This window comes from Aythya fuligula, chromosome 8 (assembly GCF_009819795.1).
Source record: "Aythya fuligula isolate bAytFul2 chromosome 8, bAytFul2.pri, whole genome shotgun sequence".
NCBI classification, from domain to species: domain Eukaryota; kingdom Metazoa; phylum Chordata; class Aves; order Anseriformes; family Anatidae; genus Aythya; species Aythya fuligula.
Genome location: NC_045566.1, coordinates 26,385,054 through 26,411,388, shown reverse-complemented (window position 1 = coordinate 26,411,388; position 26,335 = coordinate 26,385,054). Strand labels below are relative to the sequence as shown.

General features: G+C 36.1%; 1 protein-coding gene across 3 annotated transcripts in view; it reads right to left on the bottom strand.

Annotated features, from left to right (window-relative positions):
- CAMSAP2 (calmodulin regulated spectrin associated protein family member 2) overlaps window positions 1–26,335 on the bottom strand; it is a 77,903-nt gene that overhangs the window by 20,639 nt on the left and 30,929 nt on the right. Inside the window, exons 3-8 of one of the 3 annotated variants that reach the window (XM_032191825.1) lie at window positions 23,796–23,803; window positions 16,435–16,596; window positions 15,693–15,776; window positions 10,154–10,186; window positions 5,790–5,931; window positions 2,619–2,758 (exon numbers count right to left, since the gene is read on the bottom strand). In XM_032191825.1, the coding sequence (XP_032047716.1) occupies window positions 2,619–2,758; window positions 5,790–5,931; window positions 10,154–10,186; window positions 15,693–15,776; window positions 16,435–16,596; window positions 23,796–23,798 (564 nt within the window). In that variant the 5' untranslated portion in view covers window positions 23,799–23,803. The remainder of the gene's footprint in view (window positions 1–2,618; window positions 2,759–5,789; window positions 5,932–10,153; window positions 10,187–15,692; window positions 15,777–16,434; window positions 16,597–23,795; window positions 23,804–26,335) is intronic. The other 2 variants (XM_032191823.1, XM_032191824.1) reach the window with 2 other exon arrangements.

The following is a 26,335-nucleotide window of genomic DNA, read 5'->3' as shown; positions in this document are numbered from 1 at the left end:
ACTTGTATTTCCCTGTCTCAAAGGAAAACAAACAAGAACCAGCATGGCCCCTTAGCAGTGCCTCAAGCATCCATGGAATGTATGAGTAGCCCTGCCCTTGTAGACATTTATGATGAATTTCACAAATGTATTTTTCCTGGTGGAGAAGAAATGGGCAAGCGAGGAGCAACAAAACTTACTTTCTGGCTTCATTTGATTATGACACATTAAAGTTGTCTAGAAACCCCGACAAAGCCTATTTTTCCTCCATGTTAAAAAAGAATAAAAAGTTTCATCTGCTGCAAAAGCTGAGAGCCTATACCAAATGTTCTGTATGCTTGTTAACTGAAGTTTGATATTAATCCAACTTGGCTTCTGTACTTTCTGATAGGGAAGATACAAGTGGGCACAATCAGGTCAAGACCTGCACCAGATTTCCTTACCATATGCTATCCACAACCTACCTTGATTCAGCACAAAGCCACAGTGCAGTGCACCCAGTGAAGAATGTAAGGTGAGCTCTTTGTGCTTGACTACTTTAAAGAGAGAGAGGCTCTGCTCCCTTCTTTTGGGACAAGCATGAAGTTAGGATATCTAGCATAATTTCTAGGACCAGCACGATCATTGCAAAAACTCAGCTTTATTTTATGTTTTCCTGAAACTTTTTCCAGTAACTTAGCAGTTTGGTTCTCTTGTTATTTCTGTCATCAATATGAGAGTGTAACAGACTTTTAAACTAAAACACAGTGCCACCTACTGTGCAGTATGAGTCACCCTGAAAATACAAAGAATTTTTCTCTGATTAAGACACCTGAAAGCATGCTGCTAGAAAACCTAAACCTTGAAATTAAGTACTTTTTGCAGACCAGTATAATTCAATGCGTAATATTTAAAATATCTGTTTGCAATACAAGTTTTTCCAAGTGACAATGACATTCACTGGGGAATATACACATTTATTAAAACCTACTCTAATCAGATGCACTGGAAAGCTTAAAAAGAGCTCCTTTAACTGTGAATTTATTTTGAAAGCAAACTACTTCTTAACACAGGAAAAACAGAGTTTATAGCACTAGCCAAAGTTTCCATGCCAAGGTTTAAAAGAAAAACTTGGCAGCCCTACTCTGTAGCATTTACATCTAAATAAGCATCCACACCACAGCAACTTGTAAAAACATGATCACAAAAGGGCCTTCTAGTTCTAGAAATTCTCCAAATCTTTGGAAGAACTCTAAAGCCACTTTAAAACACTGTTCAGAAGCAGCAAAGTTACTGAGTTTGTAGCATTCTATCAATGTTAAGTCTGATGCACTGAGATATCGACATTTTTTTTTTAATTGATGCTTCGTAGTGGCTTGTGAAATAATTCAAAGCAGTACTATAAAGCAACGGCATTATTAGTTTTTATGGATGAAATTGAAGACAAATGAATTCCATTTATTTCAGATATCGGCAAGCAAAAAGAAATAATCAAAATCCAGTAGAGGACACCTACTCAAGATCTTCCAAAATATTTGTAGGACCGTATGTTGGAAATACAGACAAGAGAGACTGCAATACAACACACTTTTTCAAGTATGTAGATTACTGTACATGAAATTTAAAGACACCAAAAGCTCAATGAAAACAGCCAGTAGACAGCTTTGCATACACGAAATAGAACAGCAACGGCTAAGTAGTCTAGACTTTACAGGGCCTGGACCTACTGCCCTTACTCATCCTGGCAGCTCATTACTAATTTGCAAAGGATTAGGTTCAACCCTACAGGAGACAACAAAGCTGTATTCAGGCTTTGGCCTCTATGACTCAGCTTGTGAGGTTGCTACAAAGATCATAAAAAGCAGTGAAATGACCCAGATATTAAGAAACCAATTATGTACCATCTGCAATGGATATGCTGACTCCCTAAAAATAAGATTTCATTCCCTAAAGGCAGACCAATAAGAATCTTAAGCAAATGAACAGTGTTTTACATAGAAAAGTCTTAGAGAAACACAATAATGAAGAATTAAATTTACAATTAGACAAGGTATAATTCAATTATTCTGACTTCCCACACAGCTTAAAAATTACAGGATAACCAAACAAAATCCTTTTTTTTTTTTTTTTTTTTTTTTTAACTTTCTAAAAAGAGAATAATCTTAGAATGACTAAAAATGCTTAATTGCTTGTTCAAACATCTGTGTGTGGGACTTGCATCCCTGCTTGTATTCCAGGCATAAAAACAACAGATTATTCAACGAAATTAACTCAGGAGAGCAAAAACTGAAAAACACAATAAAAACCCCAACCAAAACTGCATATAAATATAGCATGTTTACAAAAGTAAAAAGTCTAAGATTAAAAAACATAAAATTACAGAGTACATAGAAATGAATAGTGATGGTAAACAATAATTCCATAAACAACTATTAAAAAATTTGTGTTTTTGTGAAAGTCTTAGAAGTTACAACTAATGCAGAAGGTGTTTTAACATCCTGCTGAAATCTGTTGCATGCTGTACCGCAAAAAGATGCAACATGCTTTTTCAGTCAGTCATATAGCAATAGATTAAAAGGCTCTATATACCACTAGAAAACAAAACAAAACAAAAACAAACAGTCCTGTGGACACTGCTTGCATTTTTTAATTTTTGTTACCTTTATTGAAGAAGCTGCATAGAGCATATCCTCAAGACTGAAATGGCAACACTGATTAAGATATTCCTGACAAAATTCTTGAATCAACTGCAGATTATACAAGCTGTCAGCCAAAGACATCGTCTCTTTCAAACAAATATCTAAAAAAAAAAAAAAGAAGCCAAGATTAGATATAGTGACAGATCTGCAAAAAGTAATTTTCTTTCGATGGATTCTAGACCATCTTCTGGATAAATGAAAACTTGATTTTTATTTTGTATGTCAAGAGACTTATTTTTCTATTTCAGAACTGTAAGAAATAACAATGTTATATTTAATCTTAAAACAGTTTTGTAGCTTTAGATATTTTCTAACCTTTTTTAAATTTAGATTTTCTCTATACAAGTGCATGCTTTCTCACAAAGTTCTCTTTGCATAGGGAGCATACTTTAATGTTATTAACTCTGAATCTTCACAGAAATGCAGCATCAGTTTAATCTTATATATTTCTGTTTGTGGATTTGGATGCTTGAAATGAGTTTTCAGATAACATGATACATGAATTACCACTCCATGTTTCAAAGTGCTATTTAAAGACAAAGCAGTAGATAGACTACTGTGGTTATACAGTCTGCTCTGAATATTATTTATACCCAGCTAACCTCCTGCTCTCTTTTTATTACAGCTTCTTAAGAGACTAAATAGAAAAAAAGACAGCCCTTGTAAAAAAGAGGAATGAAGAAAATAAAAGAAAGGAGATGTACTTGGAGAGTATGCATTGGTTTTTATTTCTAAAGCAACAGTGCTCCAGCTCAGTGTTGCTGAGCTCCACTTAACAGTTTTAAAGCGTGTAGGATACAAGGTTGCTTTGGAAGGGAACTTTGATGCTAACAGGATAAGGATTCCCATCCTGAGGGATTCAGAAATTTTCCATCACCCCAACCAATCCTGAGTATAATACTGATAGAAAAAATATTTGACTAAAGTGACCAAAATAGGATTAAGTTTAGTAATGCAAATTCAAACTCATGCATTTTAACCTAATAACATTCTAATGTGATTCAGTAGCTGAAAGCCATACAGAGTAGCAAGGCATTGTGTTTTGGCCAATGCAGAGATTGCTGATGAGCTTTCAGCATCAAGTAGCTATGAAAGAAGCAAACAGGATGCAAACACGTATCAGAAAATATATTTCTAGTAGTGACAGGGAAGCATTGTAAAAGGCAGTACTAAGGTGTCAGTCAGGATTCCTGTGTACAATTATGACCATCCATATTCAAGAAAGATGAACTGAAACTAGACTGGTTACAGAAAATAACTATTAAGGATAATAACAAGAATGGAAATCCACATCACAAGGGGAAATGGAAAAGGCTTGATTCAGTAGCCTGGGCAAAAAGACAAAATGAAACAAAACATATCAGAGGGGTAGATGTCAGATTAGGACAAGATATTCAAGGCAAAGGACACTGCTGGAAGAACAACAGATGCACACAGACAGGCTACAAGCACGTTTAGGTAGGAAAGAAGAATACGATTTAAAACTATGTAAAAAGTGGAGCTCTACAACAGTCTTAATAAGAGTACAGATTTTAAAAAGCTAGGCAGTTTTATCATAGAGCATGAAAACGTCTTGCAAAGGATTATATAATTTTGAACAATAGCCAATTTCTTGTCTGACTGACACACGAAGCCCTTTATAGTCTTAGATTCCTAGAAGGAAACCTAGATTTGGAAGTTAAATAAAGACATTATGAGAAGAAAACACCTATTTTAGAGCTCTGTAGTCTGGTTCCTTTTTTGCTTTCTTTCTTTGTTGTTAAAGCATTTTAAAGTATTTTTGCATATGCATTTGCTACCTGCTTTTCTCAGTTTCAATGCAGAACAGAATCTCAGCGAAATGTAACATGCATCAAAACCAGTATTTAAATACAGGGAAGATGTGCAAAGTCTTTTACGGTGCTTCTATTTGCTTAGAGTATCTTTGAATTTACTTCCGAGACAATGACATGCATGTTTGTATGTCTTTAGGGAAGGACACTCAACAGACATTAAAGCTAAGTTCAAAGATGACAAGTGCCTTGTTGTGTTTCACTGTGCTCGAAGTCAGAGGCTGGAGGAATCTGCTGATAAATAAATATGTCATCCTGCAGTGGTATACAAGGTCCTTCAGACAGTCCGTATTTTCAGTCATGCAGTAAGAAGGAATGAGGTGTTACCCAATTTCAACACAACCCAAGTATTAACTTTTCTGTAACCATATACAATTGTATGTATTTGGCTGCAACATTTATGTAAATTGAAAGTTGTATTTTTCAAAATTCACAGGCCAAAGAAGAATGGAGAATGCATGCATCTCATTCTCTTTCATCTTCAACGCCTACTGTGCTGGAAGCTCCCTATAAAGCAGATGTGTATATGAATTCCATATTCCAGTACCTTTTCAAGCTTTATACCCTTGCTCATAATTCCTGGATTTCTCAGGATGCTTATGTACAAGTGTTCCCACGACATCAAAGGTATCATGGACAGAACATAGGCAGAAAATGACGGGTGTTAGCTGCCAAGACATTTTACAGCTACACGAGGCTCTCAGTTGCCAAGAGGAAGATAGGAGTTTAACCAGGCTGCAGAGCAAAAGAAGATGAAGCTGCTCATCCTCAGACAACTGCTGTTCCAGAACAGCACAACACCATTAAGTTCTACACTATATTCCTGTTTATCAGTATTATAGGTAGCTATCAAAGAAGCCCTGAACAGGGAACAACTATTTGCCACACAGTGCAGCTATGCAGAGCTTGTCTACCTGAAAGCCCTTCCATGTTTTATAACTGTAACTGCTCAGATTCACATGAAAGCACTTTTGCAGCTTCAAGAACCAGAGTTTTCCAGATGGTTGCAAGTTTCATAGCATGACAGCAAATGTGTTGCCACAGTCAGATCTGCAATAATATAGTGTAGTACAATTATATTAGTGTGATAACATAAAAGTAAATGCAAGATGGAAGGATACCTTGGTTCTTTCTATTTAATAACACATAGGTACCAAGTAAATACTGAACTTGTCACTGCCACACTTAAATTATGCCTCTTCTGTGTAGTATTTTATTACTTTCCTTGACATATATATCAAATACAGACATTTCAGCTTATGCAGACACATGTTTACAAGCTGAGACGCGTTAGACATACCCTCCAGTTTAACGATATCTGGACAGTAGAAGTGGATCAGGGCTGCTAAAGCACAACCATCTGTACCATCTTTCAGCAGATTTTCCACCAATGGAATGCAGGGCAGCTGCTTGAGCAACGTTTGCTCCTTCCTGTAGCGAGCCTACAATGTAGAATGAAGAGATTAAGAGAGACAAAGGCTCTGAAACATACGAAGAAACAGGTTTGTATTGTAGGTTTTATGCTCAGTTAGTGAAAAAGGAGTATTCAATAAATAACTTAAAATTCTCAGTGTCAAATTTCCTAGAACTATTCACTTTATACCTCATTTTGAATGACAGAAATAACATCTAAGAGGAAAGGTGCCTACATGCTAAAATTGAGGCTTTCTTTTAAAACTACTGAACTTTGATGATCCCTGTATAGCACGCTAAATTAAGTATCATACAACTTCTTTAACATCCAAGACATCACTATACAATCAGAAATTCTCTCTATGTAAACACAAGACAGACCATTAGCTGCTGTAACTTCAGTTTACTGCCAACTCATATGACCATTAAATTAAAACACCTAAGAATCTTTCCCAAAATTTCAATCATTGATCTGACTTAATGGCAAATTGAGTAACAAGGAAATCTGCATCTGTTCAACTACATTTTTATTACTAGCAAGTGTGACTCTAAGCAGTGGTAAACACAGAGAAAAATTAATGGTCAAGTGTGATGGCCAGGCAGTGGTCCAGGTATAAAAAGGAAACAATTTTAAAAAATAACTCAGTATATAAAGAGATCAGTAGCTCAGAATACTAAGAGAGCATTTACCTGAAGTGAATAAATTTTTCTGGTTTTCTTTTTTGGGCAGGAGGGGGCAAAGGGCTTAGGGCTAACTTGAAAAAAAGTTATTTATCATTCTTAGTTTTGTTTCATGACTTCAAAACAAATGGAGGCAGAAGATTTTAATGTGTTAATATTTAGTTAGACTTTTTTACAATGGTCCTGAAGGATTACTCTTCTATTCATACCACAGAACTACTTATGATGCCAAGAACGCTTCAGAGTAAATTTTACACTACTTTCACTCGAATACATTAAACTGGCAGTCGCCCTGTGGGGATTCTGAGAAGTCTTAGTGGATGTAATTCTGCCTTGCAAAGCTGAAGCTGGAAGTTCCTATCTCCTACCCTCGACCTTTCAGTCGTGCTGGAGCAGTTACTGATGGGGCTGTGCGGGAAGAGTTGATCCACGTAAAACATCTCTTCTCTTTTGCTTCTGTAGCAACTGAGTAGGGCAGGGCTGGAGGTTTTATGGGTGGAGTGGGAACTGTTTTAACTAGCTGTACTGGGAAAAAAAAAAAAAAAAAGGCAACCCAGGGAACCACAGACTAACCAACCCTGAAGGCTATACTTACTGTCACTGCATCTCTGTGGAGGATCACATGGGATTATTTGTAGTGTATGTCAATGTCCTCTAACTGACCCAAGAAGCACAAATCTAGCCTGACAATAGCAGACATCAGTTCTAGGAAAACAAAGGGCTTGTGTTTGGCTCTGAGAACTATCACTTTAACCAAGTAACATTTAAAATAAACCGGATTTAGTCTTTATTTCATACTTGAAATGGACTGGTATTTTTGTCATGTATTTTTCATGCTATGGTAAAGATTCACTAACACCAAACAAAACCATGGTAGTGTTTCATGCATTATTAATACTGTTTTTCTCATGTTAATGATACTTCCTACTATTTTGAATGAAATAGGCCAATTTTGCTTGCACTGAAAGGTTCTTCTTTTTCATTGTTTGGAAATACACTGACCTGCTGCCAGGAAAACCCTCTAAGTTTCAAATACCATGTTAATATGTCCCTGTACTCCTCACCCCCCAGTGACTGGAATTAAGTGCTTTACATATTATGACTTAATTATGAAAGAATGACCAAAAATATGGGATACAGATAGACTCTAACATTATTGTCTACCTAGTCCTGTATATTTTATATATATTCTTCTAGTACCTTTTTAATGGAATATTTGAAAATGTTTTAAAATTGATAATACAATCACCTGGTACAGTAAATTCTGTCAAAGTCTGTCATTTTAATAATGCCTCAAAGAGCCTGATGAACAGTGCCTACAAATTCTGGAAACTGTGTCAAATCATTAAATTGGACCTAGAAAGAGGACTTAATTCATTGCAGACAGTAGGCCAAGCACATTACTTCAGGAAAAAGAAACTAATAGAACCTGATATACTAGGTTCATTAAGGTATAATAGGCATCATGTTTCAATTTGGTTGAAAAGATAAAAGAAATTATACCGAAAAATAAAAGACACTGTTAATTGCACTGCATTTTTAATAAACTTCCATTTCAATGAAGTCTTCTAATCAGTTGCAATGTTTGCTAATAAATATGGATGCAATAATGCAAGACACAAACCTCTGCATTTATTATAATCCTATAGTCCTCTTTTAAATACAAGCGCTCACACGGGCATCTTATTCCTGAGATTCTACAGAAACCAGCCTGAATTAGCATCTTTGAGCTAATTCCACTGAACAAATCTAAGTATAGTTTAGACACTGCCATATAAACAAAGTCAGCTAAAAATGAACTGAAAGCACATCAGCTACCCTGTCAGAAGTGCTCATGTGTATTCTGAGGTTATTAATAATGAACACTCTGATCCATTTACCATATGGTAGGTAACATATTATAAATTTACTCCTCTTTTCAGCTTTTCAGCTGCCTGTGTGCTCTGGTTTATCTCACCGTAGACCACTTGCACTATGCAAAGTGAGGAGATGAGAAGAATGGTGGAAGTGTTAGAACATCTGAGCCGCTGCCTTCCTACTGTACTGTCAGTAGGCACCAGGGTTTCTGCTGTATCCCTTCTAAACTAACAAGTTCAAAGTAAATTAAATACCTCTACCTCAGGTTGTTTATGGACAACTGGCAGGCAAATTTAGGTTATAGTTTTCAGCATAATATTTTATATTTGAATACAAATTCTGTGCAATGAATGAATGATTAGTAAACTAACACTGTAGGCAAAAATAGAACAAAAACATTCTGAGATTGCGCTGAAGTAGCCCCTTTGTTGTATGCATGGAACAAAACCCAAAAATGTGCTTAATTTTCTGTAGTGTAAGTGAAGGCCACGGGCAGCTGTTGATTTATTTTTATTTTTTGCATTATAACCTCCACTTAATTGTGCTATCTTAATTCCAAAACAAAATTCAAGTTCTATACTGTGAAGAGCAGAGTCTTTGTGTGTGTAAATGTCACAACTGTAATACACAGCATTACAGAGAAATTGCATGAATAGCATCGCCTGTTATGAGCCTAGAATACTGATTAGTCTACTGAAAAGAGTACTATTTTGTTTTATTTTTATTCTTTTAAATCCAGATACCAGGTAATTTCTGTTGCTGTCTACATGCAACTGTCTTGTTACTTATTAAATTCTCCTTGCAATGTATGAACAATCTTTTACTAGTTAGGACAACAAAGACTTGAGGTACTGCTAGGTCAGTTATTTGGTAATCCTTAGATCAAAGATGGATCGGGATCAGTTCATTGGAATTCAGACTAGAAATATGCCATTCTGCATATACCTAAACAGCTGACTATTTTGTTCCCAGCCAAAGCACGGGTGTCTGTCCATGATAAGATATTATACATATTGAAAAACCTGTGGTAGAATAAGTAATAGCCCCTTACATTTGATGAACAGTAATGAAAATCCCAAGGGAAAAACAGAGAGAAAACAAATATTAACTTTATATTAAAACATTAGTATTATTAAAGTAACCTGAACAGTTACTTTTTAAATTAAATTATTGTCTAACTAGCAGTGGATTGGTTTGGGTTACTTTCTTTGGGGAGAGACCTACCTGAAGTCAGCTGAAAAGTTAGGGGATTCTAGACAAATGCTGTAATGATTGAATGTTGTTAGAATAAAAGAAAATTTGAGATTCTATATAGTATTAATGATCAGAAATATTTTCTGCAAGGATCTTTTTAAAATGGTCAATACCAAATAGCTTATCTTTACTGGAACTTTATGGGAAAGTGTTTTGCAAAAAAAAAAAAAAAAAAAAGAAAAGACAGGAATTAGTAAGAGGTAGTACCATCTTATACAAAACCATAGAGAACTTCACCGCTTAAAAAGTATTTCCTTATCCAACAACATATCTTACATCTATTTTGCACAGATTACCTTGCAGAACAGGGTTTTGTATTACGCACACCTTTGCAGAGCAATCTCTTACAAAATTATCTTGTAGAGATAAATGAAATGAGTAACTAGACCAGCATGACATGGACAATGCCATTCCCAAAATAAGCTAGTTGATCAAAGTGAAGCAGTTGGGCAAACTTACAGGAACCAGTTTCCAAAACCATTTGGTAGGAGACTTCAGAGGAAGCAGTAGGAAAAAAAGCATAAAAGCAGAAAGCAAAGGAAAAAAAAAAAAAGGAACAATTTATCAGATTTCATAAATTACTTTTACAAAGCAATTTTCTTTAACATTCTCAGTTTTGTAAAACATTGAGTTGTAATTTAATGGTAAACATTAGTGCACTCTAACCTTTGTGTATTGAGCTCATTAGCAGAAATAATACTGGAGAAGTAAGTATCTGCAATCTTTGTAGATCAACGTTATAATTTTCCCACATGAACAGATAAGATTGTTATATCAATGCAGTTTTATTAAGCGCTTTCACACATCTAATTATACTCTGAATATGCAATCTGACTAAAGAATTCATTTGAGACTTGAAGCCATGATATCACAAGTATCAAAATGAACTCCAACAGCATAGATGGGGAAGCAGGGAAGCTAAAGCAATGAAAAAAAGGTATAAACACACCGTAGTACATTACAACCACTTGCAGTGAAGTTTGCATTAGTTACTTCAAAGCCAAACAGTTGTTTATAAAGTTTAAGAGTATTTTTAAACAAACAGTCATATAAGTTTTCATAACAACAAGAGGTGCAGGCAGTTACAGTTTTGCAATGGCAAATCACATTAGCATCAGCTGCATGATGTGCAATGATCTGAAATGTAGATGGAATTTGGGCTACTAGCACAGAAGTGGTCACAACTGGTATATGCAATTTTAAACTGATACACCATCAAAAAGTACAAATTATAAAGAAAGTTTTACAGGTGTTAAATTTGACCTAAAAGCTTAAGATGAAGCATACCGAAGTTGGTGGATTTTTCTGTTAACTATGCAGACTAGCCTAGAGTAACATTTCTACTGCTCAGGAAAAAAAGAGAACATGTACCAACATTAAAAGAACACCCAGAAACCCACTCTATGTTATTGTAGTGTAGGAACCAAAAATATTTTTATTTGTAGAGAAATATTCCCTGGAAATAGTGAAAAAGTAGTTTTAAAACTCCGACTGCTAACAACTGCATAAAATATCAAGGTTCTGTAGAATACTGCACTTCATAAAAAAAACTTCAACTGTAGTGATAAAAAAAGCTTTATATAAAAAGTTATTGCATAGGAAATGTGCACAGTCCTAACATGACTATTCTCAGCACTCTTCCCCTCTATTCCAATCAGCTGTCACAGTGGAGAATCCCAGAGCCACTTAGAAGAAATGAACCAAGAGATGCATCTTAATGTATGGGTCTACATATTCCAATCACACTCAAGTAACCACTTTCTAGAGGGTTTAGTTTCTCTTCGACAAACTGAAATCCAGACAATTGATGGAAAAAATACTTGAATTTTAAAAAAAGTATCTGCTTTAACTGCAATTGGGAAGTAAAACAAAGACAGGTTTTATGTAAATGAACTAAGATAAGATCTGTTCTGCCTATCGTTTTACTTAAGGTTGATATGAATGATATTACTTGATTTAGAAAGGCAAAGCATAGTTCAGACTTCCCACTATTGGTCCAGTCTGCACTCAAAAGGTTTACCAACATCTACTCAATGATAGGCTGGAAAAAAAAATAAAATTAAATTAATTTTTAAATATTTATTTCACACAGCTGTTTCAATTCCAGAGCTTAGTTCTCCATAATGGCACAAACTGAACTAAAACCTAGCAATCTGATACATGTTTATCTATTTAGCTGGAATTATGGTTAAGATGATGAATATGCTTCAAGAGGCTGAAAGACTGAATATTATCAATTTTTAATTTGGAGACACTACAAGATGTATAAACATGTACTTTGTAAAGGTATTAAAGGGGAAAAAGAAAAGCTGAAATCTCTTGGGCAACGCAGTGGGAATTCAATGGCTGTTGAACTCGCCCTTTATATCAATTTATTATACTGGAAATTATTAAAAATTGGTCAGTTACTACAAAAAATCTGAAAAGATTGACCTGACTGACCTCTCCCAATACACACACACGTATATATATATTTAAATAAGGCAAAAATAAAAACAGTCCCTTGTGTGAAGACCTACTGTCTTATAGTAATATTGCTGTTGTTTTTTGTTAAAAGAAGTTTTAAACATGATTCATGCTTAAAACATGATTTAAAAATGGCAGTCATGCCCTTCATCAAGTACTTGTTTCTGGTCTCTTCCTTGCACCATAGTTAGTATTCATGCAGCTGTGCATTAACCAGATCAGGAGGCTGACCTTGCTGCAAACTCTTCTTGACCAGTTAGCTTTTACTAGCAGTGTGGATTTATGACACATTAAATCGTGGAACTATAGTGTTAGAGTTTTACCTTCACACAAAAAGTTGCATTGTTTAAACTAATTAAAAAAATGTTTGAAGAATTCAGGTCTTGGATTGAATACACTTAAATTTGTTTTTCACATGGGATTTGCACTGATTGGGCTCAAAACTTGTAACTAAGACCAAGTCAGTCTCTAACACAAAAGCAGGGACAAATAGAAGGGTTTTTTTGAGAAAGCTTTGATTACACTGAAAATTAGTTTAACCAGTGCAACTGTACATTCACTACATATTATTCAACGGAAGCCTGAAAACCAAAGCTACTACAAAACTTGAAAACCTAATTCTGAAAGAAGATGCAGAGACTCTACCAGAAAAAGGTGAGATTACCACAACCACCGGCAGATCAAGATCCGCAGAGGACTACCTGGAGCTAAAAATCATACATACTCCTTCCTCTCTTATCTTCTACAGGAAGCTAGCAGCAGAAGAAAGTGAAGGAAAACAAAAGCAATCTCATAATCTGTTAACACTGTTTTTGTCTACCAAGAAATAGATAACAGGTATATCTTACCAGTTATGTTATTTATGTATATGACATTTTTTTTTTATATATAAATATACACTATATACTAGATATACTATTGATTGTGAAAGGCTTACAGCAGATTTGCAACAAGATAAGGCATCACGGTCAATCTATTTTTACAACTGATAAATTTAGAAATTTATCACAGTAGAGATTAGAAAAGAAATCAGAAGGCTACTTATTAACTTTGTTTTAGCTTTCAGATACCTAAGTTTGTTGCTTCTCAGCCAGAAATTAAAACTAAAGAAAAATTTTCTCTAACCACTAGAACAACCTATTCTTCCCACGGTTATTTGGCCATCCCTCTAAATCTGCAGATGAGACATTCTTCATTTAAATTTATCTTGGGTTCAAAACCTCACCACATTTTAGAAACTAATGCAATGGCAGCCGCCCCTTTACTTTAGCAGAAATAGGTGGAAATTTGATAAATACTGTGAGATACAAAAAATGGCTGAGATTTCCTAATAAATTAGCCATCAGTTGAATAGATCAGTGTTTCTCAAAGAAAACCTGGAATAAAATAACCGAAGTTGAAAACACACTACCATCTACCTGAATGAATGAAAAAATGAAAAAGTTCAGCGATTCAGTATCCTTAAGTACTTTAAAATCGAGCTTACCGAATATTCCAGATGCTAGACTTACTTTCTAAAGGCAGAGTCCACTTGTCATTGCATTCACTGAAACCTCATGGTACAAATGATATGTTGACTCATTTTCCCAAGAACTTATTCCCTTTTTTTTTTTTTTAAATTGTAGTCTACAAAAAACTGTTACTGGCAGATAAGACATCCAGGGGTCAACCTGAGGTTTTGCCCACACTAAGTCTTTTAGATAACATAAAATAATACAGATAATACAATCCCCTAATACAAACCCCTAGAAGCAAATGCATGACAATGTAATCTATGCTGCTGAATCTCACACTGAGTCAAACAACCTAACATGCACCTGGGATAACACTATCTAAAAATCAGTGTCCAGAAGGCCTTAATTACAAATTTTTCTATGATATGGCAACTGTAGCATGATTTTGCTGTTTTGGAAATACATTCATACGTTGGCCTACAGAATAGGGCTGTGATTGTTTTAGATATTCACAGTTCAGAAGAAAAACTCCACAAATATATGCACCATCTTTAGGCATTTTTTTCTTCTATTGGGTTTACTTATGGGATAGAGTTATAGCCTATAAATATCTTTCAACAGTTGAAAGAACAATGACATTATAAACTAAAAATTTAATCTTAATATTCTTAACAAAATGCAAACAGTAATAAGTGAAAATCAACAATGATTTAACAAATACAGATAATTTTATGTCATTGCTTTGATAATGTTTTATTTCATATGCCACTCTTTGCCACAGTAAGACTCCCATGTGCTTTGGATTTTAAAAATTATTCTAATCTTTCAAAAATGACCTAAGCAATACATAAAACTTCCTACTATTATCTTCAAGGAAAAAAAAAAATCACTAGAAGACAGAGGATCTAACTTGCTTCACATCCCCAGTTTGTTTTATTTTAACTTGAGAAACGAACCTGTCAAGCATTTAGTATTCTCAAAACTTCTATGCCATTACTGAACACAGTAACACATGCATCAGGGTCTCACTACAATTGTAAAGAATGCTGTTTTCTTTTGCTGAGTCACATACTTACTAATCAGCCTTCATCATTCCTTATGTTTAAAAAGAAACCACAAGTGCAAGAACATTCATTGCATCTATGCTTTTTGAGGCCAGACTTCTAATCTAGCCAGGTAACCCTCAACTCCTCCGGAGAAGCACTAAAAGGGAGCTAGCTGCTCACAGGAAAACAAGACCAGGAAGGGAACTAGGATTACAGTCTTTAAGCAGACAGGAAATCTGTTCTGCTTTCAAATGCAGGGATAATACCAATGGGTGATCTAACTGACTATCCCAGTTTTCCCCAGTAAAAATTATATCACAATAGGGTAAATAATCTCCTTCTGAAACAAGCAATTCTATGTATTTTGGAACCACATGCAAGCCTTCTACATTTCAATGGATATAATGCTATTTAATTAACTGAGCTCCACAAAACCAAACCAAACAAAAACTTGTTAGGAAAGGGTATCAAACAATTTTATAATTTATATAATAAAACTTGTAATCAACCGGTATCATGGATCACAGCAATGCTTCCCATGATGCCACAAACAGATTTATCTCTTCTGAGATGCATCTAACTCACAAGGGTGAACACTAAAAAAAAACATGAATAAAAACATGCTTTTCTTTTTCATCTTAGTTCCAACTGCAGTTTGAATTCATTAACTTAATAAAATTCCTTAAGACCAATATAACTGATGTTTCCCTGATACTGAAGATTTATTTGTCAAAAAGGGCAACAGGAACAGGAAGTGCAAATCTACCATTGTTACATTTAAAATAACCATTTCATGGAAATCATTAAACTAATAACAAAACAACTGAAAAGGAGATGAACCTCAATGATCCTTGTGGGTCCCTTCCAACCCAGTATATTCTATGATTCTATGAAAACTAAAAGCTTTCTTTAACAAACAGTTAAAAGTTCAATATCTGCAAATGTATATCTGCCTATACATACCATATGCAAGTAGTTTTTGTTTACAGATAAATTTATTCTTGTTTAAAGCATTTTAACTCTTACACCTACCTTTTGACCTCCTGCAGATTCTGCGCTGTGATGCTCTTTTAGTTTTTGCTCCTGTTCCATTATGTCTTTCAAATGTTCATTTACCTGGAGACAAAACAACTTGTTCAGTGGTCTAACAAACTGTAGAAATTGCAAGTTTTCTAAAGGTCTGTAAATCAACACCAAGTTAAATGAAAAGATTGAACACTTATTTCTGACTCTATAACCCTGAAGCATAACCAGCAAATGTCAATGTTTCAACTGCATTTTAGGTCACTTGCTGTTAGCTTTACATTGTTCAAACTACCCTGTCCCTTATTATGCTTCATCACATTTGATTAAGAGTGTGTTGCTGCCATTTGATTAGATTACGTGGTGAAGGTAGATCACTTCTAGCAAAATGCATTCAAATATAAACAGAACACCTTGCATGATAAATTACACAATACCAAGTCAACTCTTAACAGGGCCAACAAGGGACCCTCAACCAACCATCACAGAATATCAACACGATAGTCAACGTGTCAATGTCATAGGTAGTATTACTGTTTTTTATTTGAACTTGTCATTCATCTTGTTCACATAACGCATTTAACTGATTTCTGCAAACTTTGCTTTTTACTATCCACACGCAGTAGATGAAGCCACAATCTGCATCAGATGCAGTTTTGATAGACCTATGTACATACATCTCCCTATCCACCTCTAATTGAATTACATGGGCTACGAAGAAAATCACAGCTTGCTTTTCCCATATACATACCTTGTTTATCCAAAACATGACAGCATCCTCAATGTCATAAGGTAGATCTGTAGCTTGGAAGAAGGATGAATACTGCTGAGTGCATGCAATTACTTTCTCAACGCTGACCATCTCTACAGTGTATGCCATCATAAGAGTATCGATCATAGCCAAGTGAGCACTCTACAAAGAGAAGCAGGAATGCCTAATCACTTTCTTACTTATTGTTTGCAAACATACCCAGACATGCACAAAGACCGTAACTGTAAGAGCTATAAAGTTTGTCTGTCTTTCACTTTTTGAATCAAAGACAAATGATAGAAATATGCATAGTGGATTTGAGAAAGCAACACAAAGCACAGGAACATTTACTGAAAAGATATTGCAAATTAAAATAACTTGTAGTAAAATCAATAAAAATTAATGAACTTGAAAGAATAAGTAATTTTTATGATTAAAACATTAAATCACTTTGATGTTTTATCAGAGCCAAAGAGATCTTCTGAAGTTTTCACCCTAGTGAAAACAACCCCGCTGCCTGATCGATGTTAGTTGTACTGGAAATAAAAGCTGAGAGTGTCTGGCAAACAACCATCATTATCATGTGAACACTGCGTAAGTGGAGGCTTACCTATTTTTAAACTCATAATCCAGGAAGATGATACAATTATAAAAACCTTAATTAAAAAAAAAATGACAGAAAACATTTATTTTTCTTCTAGCAAAACTAATTATCTTACACAAAATTCTTCACTCAGAGGGTGGTGAGGCCCTGGCACAGGCTGCCCAGAGGAGCTGTGGATGCCCCATCCCTGGAGGTGTTCAAGGGCAGCTGGGATGGGGCTGTGAGCAACCTGGGCTGCTGGGAGGTGTCCCTGCCCATGGCAGGGGGGCTGGAACTGGGTGATCTTTAAGGTCCCTTCCAACCCAAACCATTCTGTGATTCTATGTAGATATAGCTATATATGCACAACTTGATTTATGATAGGCATTATAAATAAAATTTATCTTCTGATAACAGACGTGTTTCTCCTGATATTGTTATGTATTGAAAGACAAGGGCTACTTCACATTTTCTAATAATAATAATAAAAAAAAAACACAAACAACCAGGATTTTCCTTAGATTCTTATGACTACAAAAGTGATATCAGTTTGTAGAGGCACTGTCTTCTGAAAAACATGTGTTTCTGTTTCATAAGTAGAGAACAGCAGCAGCTTTCTAAGCATTAAGGAACATTTCTCCTGAACCAGAACGATTTCCAAAGATGCTATTTTTGAAAACACTGCCTTTAAATACATCTCACATTGCAAACAAAGACCCCAAACACTCGTTAACACCATCACTTCAGTTCAATTCTGTAGGAAAATATTCATATAAATATTTCAGAAGGTAGCTTTTACAGCCATGGCAACAGCAATGAACGACACGAGCCACGCAGCCGTACGCTATAATCACCACAGCTGAGGCTGTACACACACACTGCTTGGTCCAGGATTATGAGGGGGGAAAAAGACCAACAGATTCAGGTTTCACGCTGCCCTTAGTGTTTGTATTACTAGAGAAAGTGAGGATGCTGGCCTCGGAAGCAGCACACACCATTTTTTACGCAGTTAAGCTGCTTTGTTTGACAAAAAAGGCAGGCTATACTTACTGTATACATTAACTAGAGATGTTCACAAAACTGCTCCTGACAGGCAACCTTCCTGCAACAGCTTAGGCTCTGCACACCCTGATGTGCCCCGTGAGCCCTTCTGCCTGCTGCAGGCTCTATCCACGCTGCTAGCACAGGCAGCACGGCCGGGCTGGTAACCAGCATCACCCAGTGCTTCTTCATCCCCTCACAAGACGTCAGTGCCCATCTCTTGCACCCAGAAGGCTCACTCCAGCCCACACATCCTTTCTCTTCGGCCCACTGCCACCCTCCCCCAGTAACTCAGGTGCCTGCCTGAAAAGATGCAGGGAGCAGACTCCTCAAGGACAAGGCTGGGCAGGCCTCACCTCACCGAGCAAGAAGTCAGTTCACAGAAAGGGCTGTTCCCCTTGTTTCATAGTGGGTTTAGGAGCTGAAAAAGACCTGCCTCAGCCTCCTGTGTGCAGACACATTGACTTAAGGCATTACAGCTCCTCGGTTGAAGACCAAACTCTCACCTCAGAGCGGAACACAGGTGACTGGAAAACTACACCCCAGTGTGCGACACAGCCGCTCCTCAGTGTGTGTTCACACACAGGCTCTCTGACACACTCCAAAGCTGAGAGAAGGCCAAGGCCTGCACCTAAATACACTCCGAGGCACAGGGAGGGAAGTACATTGCCTTCTCTGCGGTGTTTTATCAAGAGATGGAAAAAAGTCATTGAGCAGCTTGGTTCAGAGACTGCAGAATTTGGTTATGAAGCAACAGCTGAAGAATCGCATTAAACGGCATGGTGCTGCAGTGAAGTCTGCCCTCATTATAGAGGAAAAATACCTGTATGTGTCCAAACAAATTGGTAAACAGATTATTCACATCTTAGAGTCGGTATCCATGGTATCCATAAATACAGAAATAGGCTGAAAACATGATTTAAAGGAAGTAAACTCATTACACTGTGCTACAAACGAAATTTACAAAAATGACACTTAAGTTTCTGTCAGTTGCAAAAATGTTTTTATTTCTGGATATATACTTTTATGGAAGAGTACTTTCTATTCTTTTGTATCCCATACCAACATTTATGGCTTGATTTCAGATAACTTTTCCGATTTAAGCTGTGACTTTTAAAATAAACCTTTGCCTACATGTAAAACTCTCTTCACTCTACCATAGCATTCATGCAAATTCCACTTAGTTCTGACACCCACACCTTAAAATGCAGCCCATTTCTTCTGCTCAAACATCAACACATTATGTGTTTAATATGTGCCTACAACATTGCCCAGTCTGTGTTTGATACACATGTTGTTGAGTGACTGTTTGGAGAGAAAAACAATAGAGCAAAGTTCAAAAACCACTGCTACCACTCAAACTTTATTCACTACTTGCTTGCTGCCTACCAATATGCTCAATACATTATAAATGAATTGAGAAAATTAAATTAATGACAACAGGCTAGCTGAGTCACCTATTTTCAATGTTTCTAGCAAATTATTAATGAACCGCAAACGACTTAAGCAAACAGAGAGAGGAACGAGAAGGATGACCTTAGCCAGTCTGTACTATCAAAACAAGGTTTAATCAACTTTCACTCACACCAATGGGATCCACATCACAACCCTGTTTTCCTTATAGTTCAGACAGGACACTCAAAAGGTCATTTTTATAGAACATTAAAAATAAGAACTTTAGTCAATTTGCGTCTATGATCCTGAGAAACAATCCACAAATTTACAGATTTTTGCCAGCTGAAAAAAACAAATTTTATTTAACAGACTGTTACTGTAGTAATTAAAATATTAAAAGTTATCAAATATGATTTTTCTCCCCAGAAAACTGCAAGCAAACAAATAACAAATAAGGTAACTTACACCTAATTTTTTTTATTTTCATTTTAAATTAATTTCACACACAGTTCCCCTGTTTTTTCCCCACTTATCCTGGAGAAAGTCAGACAAGCTGCATTCTTTTACATATTTTCATTCATTGTGCTAAACAAGAAAGCCTAAATTAAAAACTGTGCTAAAAAATGTAATATCCTACTGTTCCAAACACAGGGTTTATCAGCATAACTGCTGAAGTTCTGAAAAAAATAAATTTAAAGTTATTGTAGCAGTCAAGTTCCCTTTCTTGTGCATCTCACTGCGCAGTGTATTTTAGGTAGAGCTAATAAAGCAAAAGGGAGCAGCCACTTTTACTAGTAAGGTCCGCAATGTGACTGAACCTTGCTATAAGGAAGCGATCTTTCATACCTGAAGAGCAACACTGATACCGTTCTCAGCTGGGCAGAAACTGGGATCATTGCTCAGCAATGTCTTCTTTCTCTTCAGAAGCTGTAATACAACATCTGAAGGAAGTCCCAGGAGCTGCTGCTGCCTGGTACCTACATGTGGATGGTACTCTAACTCCTGCCATTTCCTCCAACACGTCAGCATTCTGACATGCAGAATAAAAAACTAGGCAGGATATCACGCTGTCATATCCCTCCCACATCCAGAACTGCATATTTCAATATATACACATGATTCAAGCATATTTCAATAAATACACATGACTTTGGGAAAAAAACACACCTTGTTGAGGGATAAATAATTTTTTTTTATTTTATATTAACATTTATAGACTGATTTACAAAAGCATTAATCTTTTTTCTTTTTTTCTTCTAGATATTTCTATAATACATGAGCAGTGAACAACATAGGAAGAAATGCACTTACCACAGCAAGACTCAGTTATGCTGAGATTTGGTCTAAGTCAAATTAAAAAAAAAATAGTCTTTCCATTCCTTGATCATATCAACACAATGGTGCAAAGTACTAAGATTTTGTATGGCACAGCGTGAATTATTAAAAAAAATACAAAATGCTATATTATTAGAGATACTTTATTTTTAAGACAAACGTGGCTTTGCCTTTCTCAGCTACACCCTGCACAGAATGTTAAGAGTTTTAACTCAATAATCTCATATAATTACTGGTTCCTTTCTGCTTCTTTAATGTAGGTTCCACAGCTTTATTTTCTGCTACTGAATAGTTCAGTAAGAGGCTTACTGAACTGTAGAATTATTATTCTGAAGCATCGTTGCTAATGCTTCCTCTGTCTGCCTCATCTTAAGTTACAGAGCTTGCTCCATCTCCCTTGAAGAATTGCCAACAACTTCACAGAGAAACGTGCTGTGGAAAAGGTGTACATGATATCGTACACACACACATACTTATGGACAGATACTGCATATTATAGACACCTCTGCTATTAGTACATACTACTACCATACTCCATTAAAGGATCCAAGTCAGGAGGTCTCTTCTGTCCTGACCCTTTAGGAAAATCATAGGGAAAACCATTTCTCAGTTTGCTATTTGAGGAAAGGGACAGAAAAAAATAAAGAAAAAAAAAGGAAAGTAGACGATATAACTTATCTTCATGCTTAAAACACACACAAACAAAAATGCCAACTCTTTCCTTGATTTTTTTTATTGAAGAAAAAAATGTCCCCTGGTCTCACTATGCTTCAATAGACAATCTTTGACAGGACATGTCTTTTGTAAACAGAAATGGCTTTTGTAAACAGAAATACATATTTACGTTCTTATGGAAGGAAGCTTGTTGTGGTTCAAGAATTTTTTGACAAGAATTTTGTGAAGAAATTTGGTCACATTTAGGAAAAAAGTCTTTACACAATAGCTCTCACTTGCACAATAAAAATGCATTTCTAGTTAAACTCTCTAAAGATTTTGCTCAAGCTGGACTAGGCACCTGAACAGAAAACAGAAAAGATCAGATCACTACAACTAACTGAGAGAATGGTTTATCACCTTTTGCGTCAATAGCTATACTTGTTGCCAACTGTGCTCACCTGTTGAAAAAAGGTTTTGGATCCATGTATTTCTCAAAATGCAGAAAACAAAACAAAACAACCAAGTTTGGGTCACAACGTTCACATGCAGCATTCACACCACTGCAGACAGCTACTCCAGTGAACAAAAACATAGAGTAAACTCTATGATGAATTTCTTGATGAAATTCAGCCTGAAGATACTACATGCAAGCACTAAAACTACAAATATGTTAAATGTTTAGTGCATTCTTAAAAATAGCTGATCTGTTAATGCTAACTAAAGTAACATTTCCTAAAATAAAATGGCAATTCTCACAATGTTCTGCCAGTATATGCCAGTTCTTGATTTAATGTTGAATTTCCTGTCACGATTACTACTGCAGGTTATTTGCTAGTTAATACAGAACAAGGATAACTGGAAAGAAACAAAATAAGAAAGAATACAATAGCCAAGAGATCATCCCCATAGAAAACATCACTGAAATTACAACTGTCCAAGTCTTAAGAGAATCTACGAGAATAATGCGAGGACTATCTATATTCCAGTTCTCGTTTAGGAGTGGAAAAGGGTTGAACTGCAGCTCATGGAAAGCACAGGCAAGGCTCGATACTGCAGGAGGTGAGGAAGGAAATTATGAGTGGAGACAATGGGCAATAAACCTACTACAAACTTCAAGGTTATTATATCATGTATTTATTTATTATGTACTAAAATTTTGACAATTCAGATACTTTAAAGGGGATACTTTTAAAAGACTGATGAACAAAATGAACAGTCAGAAGTATTCAGTCCTGCCATTTGTCACAATTTTTGGACTTAATTCTTCACTTGCCTCACGCAATACTAATGCCTAGCACAACTCTAAAATAAGCCCAGTTGTCTCGTTATTCTTGCCCTGCAATGCAATGATCAGGTTGAATTACCTCACGGCATTTTCATGAGGAACAAGCACTTAGCTCCAGCAAGATGCTTGTTCAGCAGGAACGGGCATTACTGAGTCATGCCAAACACATCGTAACAGGTTCTGCAAGGTCGGGGGAATGCTTTTATTTTCAGTGTTTATTATAACCTGCCGTATTTGGTCAACTTTTTACATTTGGTAATCAGTTACATAAATGTATAAAAACATCATGGTTTGATTCACTATACGTATTTGACATGGGAAATAATTCATATCTAGAAATAGATTTGTTAAGTATATAACCTAGGTACGTTAGGCATTTTGGTAACAGTTCTCCTGCCTAAGGTTTCTTCATAATGCTTATTAGGAAATTTAGTAACTTAATCTATTAACTCAATCCTAGTTAAATGCTTAACGGATTCCCAAATTCTTTTAGAATCACATCACCAAGTGGGACTTTGCCCCTGAACCCTTCCAGGTCTCCTCAGAGTGAAAAAAAAAAAACACATGAAATTCTTGCACAACAAGCACTGGAATCAAGAACTACCAAATGAAGGTCATTCTATTATTTTTATCATTTTAGAGTTTCACACTACTTAAAAAAAAATAATAATATTTATATATCCCCACACAGACACTCCGCCAAGAATTACTCCAGAAACTGGCACATCAGTGTCTTCATATCAAGTTCTCATTTTCCCAAATAAAATATTTGCAGTTACATAGGCTAAACTAAAATGAGAAATTAATACAGGATAACTGATAGCAAGATGAGTTATACATATTTAGAGGAATAAACAGCACTGGCCTCAGATTTCCTGGAGTATTTTGCTTTTGGTGATAATTAAGGGTTTTGCTAGATCGCACAGTCAAACCCTGTCCAGATAAAGTAGAAACAAAAATAACATACAACAATTTTTGTTTTGTGCTTGCACAAACGTGCATTGTTTGCTTGTTCTTATGCTCTAGACATTTAAACCAAGAAGAAACAGCAATTATATAAAATACCATCTGAACTTTTTTGTGTCACAACAACCTCCACCAATCTTTGCAGAATACAGGAGTTGGGAAAGAGAGAGACAGGGCTTGGGTTGCAAACCACGCATATCCATATCCAAATGGGAAGTAGTTCCCTCTTCCTGACTCACTCATACCTGCATGGCAATGCCACTGAAAGCAGTGGTATAACTCCTCCGGCAGCTCAGCTAAGCACGTCTGGAGGCTGTTGTCACAGGCAGCAGTACCCTAGCCTGTTCATCGCAGAAATACTGGAGAACTACCACTTCTGGGTGGAGACACAGCAGCAGAGACAAGACAAGCCACACTGCTACAGAATTTGGGGTGTGTGCTAGAAGTATAAGAAAGGGAGAGAAAGAAAAGAGGCTGAGATCCCAGAATGAGAGGATATGTAGGTCTGGGGTACTAATTTAAGGCAGTGACAGCAGAGGCTGTCTTCTCCAGTGCACAACACCTTGTGCTTCAAGTTCCACTGACAAAGCCACCCACGGCCCCCTGGAGTTTCTGAGACATTTTGAAACCTTGCAACCCAGACTTCTAGTTCATTTACTTTCCATTAAACTATCAATAGCCATTTTTGAATGACAAATGAGAGTTGTGCTCCTCAGGTAAGCGATGCAGCATGCTTTCTGACTGACGACACTTCTGTTTTGCCTTTTCCTTACCATGAAACTGGTTCTTTACTGTCACGCAACTTAACTTCTCTCTTTCTACTGCCCTATGGCCTTGGGTTCTGACAAAGTGAGGTCTAATAATGAGCTCTTCTGCACAGAGTACTAATTAGCGTCATTTTTCTCTTTGCTCTCATTACTGTGATGAATAATACGATACACTGGTTTGTTGACTTACTACGTTTGACACACACCAGAGATTGGAAGGTTGATTACTCATTGCAATTTAGGATGATTCTCAGGTTTACAGAGAACGTAAGTAGTAGATCATTTTCTACAATTTGCTGGAGCAAAACTCAAATAATATTTGAAAGAACACCAAGTCAAGGAAAACCTGATGTTGGAAGTGACCTCTGGATTTCATTTAGAGCAATATCTTCAAGGCAGGTCCAGCAAGCTCCTGTTTCTCAGTGGCTTCCCCAGTCACATTCTTAATATCAACAAGGATGGAGAACCTACAGTGTCTCTGGGTAACCACCTACCTAATGTCTTCCATCATGTCAAAGTTGGCTGGTTTCAATCTCAGTATAAAATCCCAGCTTCAGGGAAAGTATATGGCTAAATTCAACCCTACAGGAAGACTATGCAGCTCGTTTGGTTCAGTAAGAGAATACAAGTCTGAGCTCTCAATAACACTATTTGATACAGGTAAATACAGACCACTTCCTCTCCTACATGTATAGTAAAAGAGATCAAATTAGCAGTGGTTCTCTCATTTCTCAAACCAAAAACGACTACAATAGGGCATTCAATTGAAATCTTCAACTGAAGTCCAGTGTTGGTACTAAAACAAACAAACATAACCCTGTAAAGTCATCCACAGCACAAGCAAACACAAGGTACCATGCCGTTGTTGTCTTTTACAATATAAATCAAGTATTTCTTTAATACAAGCATAAACAATACAGCCTTCTGTTCAGCATAATTCAGCCTACCACATAAAATTTAAAGTTTCACCAGACAATATGAGAAGTGGGAAAACAAACAGGATGTTATCTTTCAAACGTAGGAAACGAGCTTGAATTTTTGTGTGAAGAGCTATATAAAACATTCCTACATTTTCATCTGACAAGGCTCCTTATAAATTCCATTCTGCCTTTTTCCTTATACATTTTTTTCTTAAATTTCATTTACTAATGTTATGGTGACGTGGCTTCATCCGCACAGTGCTGGGACCAGCCTAGAAGGGTAAGATTTCAGCTACTCCGTTCCACTCCCTTTCCTTAGGAGATGTGCCTCATAGCTGAAAGCTGTGTGTGACTCTTGCTTATATACTATATCGGAAATCAAGACTTTAAATAACTCAGTGAAGACATTTTAGCAAGAATTTTTGATTGTAAACAAAAGCTTTTTTTTTTTGCAGAAGTCATTTCATTTCTTTGAGGTGGCCACTCTTCATGGTCCAAATGTGTATTTTTACTGTTTGTTGGGCAAACGTTCATCTTTAAGCACCTTAGATGTACATTAATCCAGGAAAATCAGTTAAAGAATTCAAAACATTATGCCTGGTCATTTCAGCATGCTGTCTTTAAAAAGAGGAAAACTAGCTTCAATTTTTGTATGGAAACATATGAAACCTTCCTGCATTTGCATAGGAACATTCCTTACTAATTCTTTATTAACCATAAAAAAGGCAGAGAAATACAGTCATCATACTCATTATTGTAATGGCAATTACATTAAGAATAGGAATTATTTGTCCTTTTCCTGAAGGGTTAAGAGCAACATCCCATTTATGAACCATAACATAGCACAATAAGACATGAGAGGGAAATTGACCTTGTCAAACATTTTCTTTCAAAATAACAGCTAAGGTCAAAAGAAATTTCCCAGTCTCCTACTTAAGTGAATTCTAGCAGC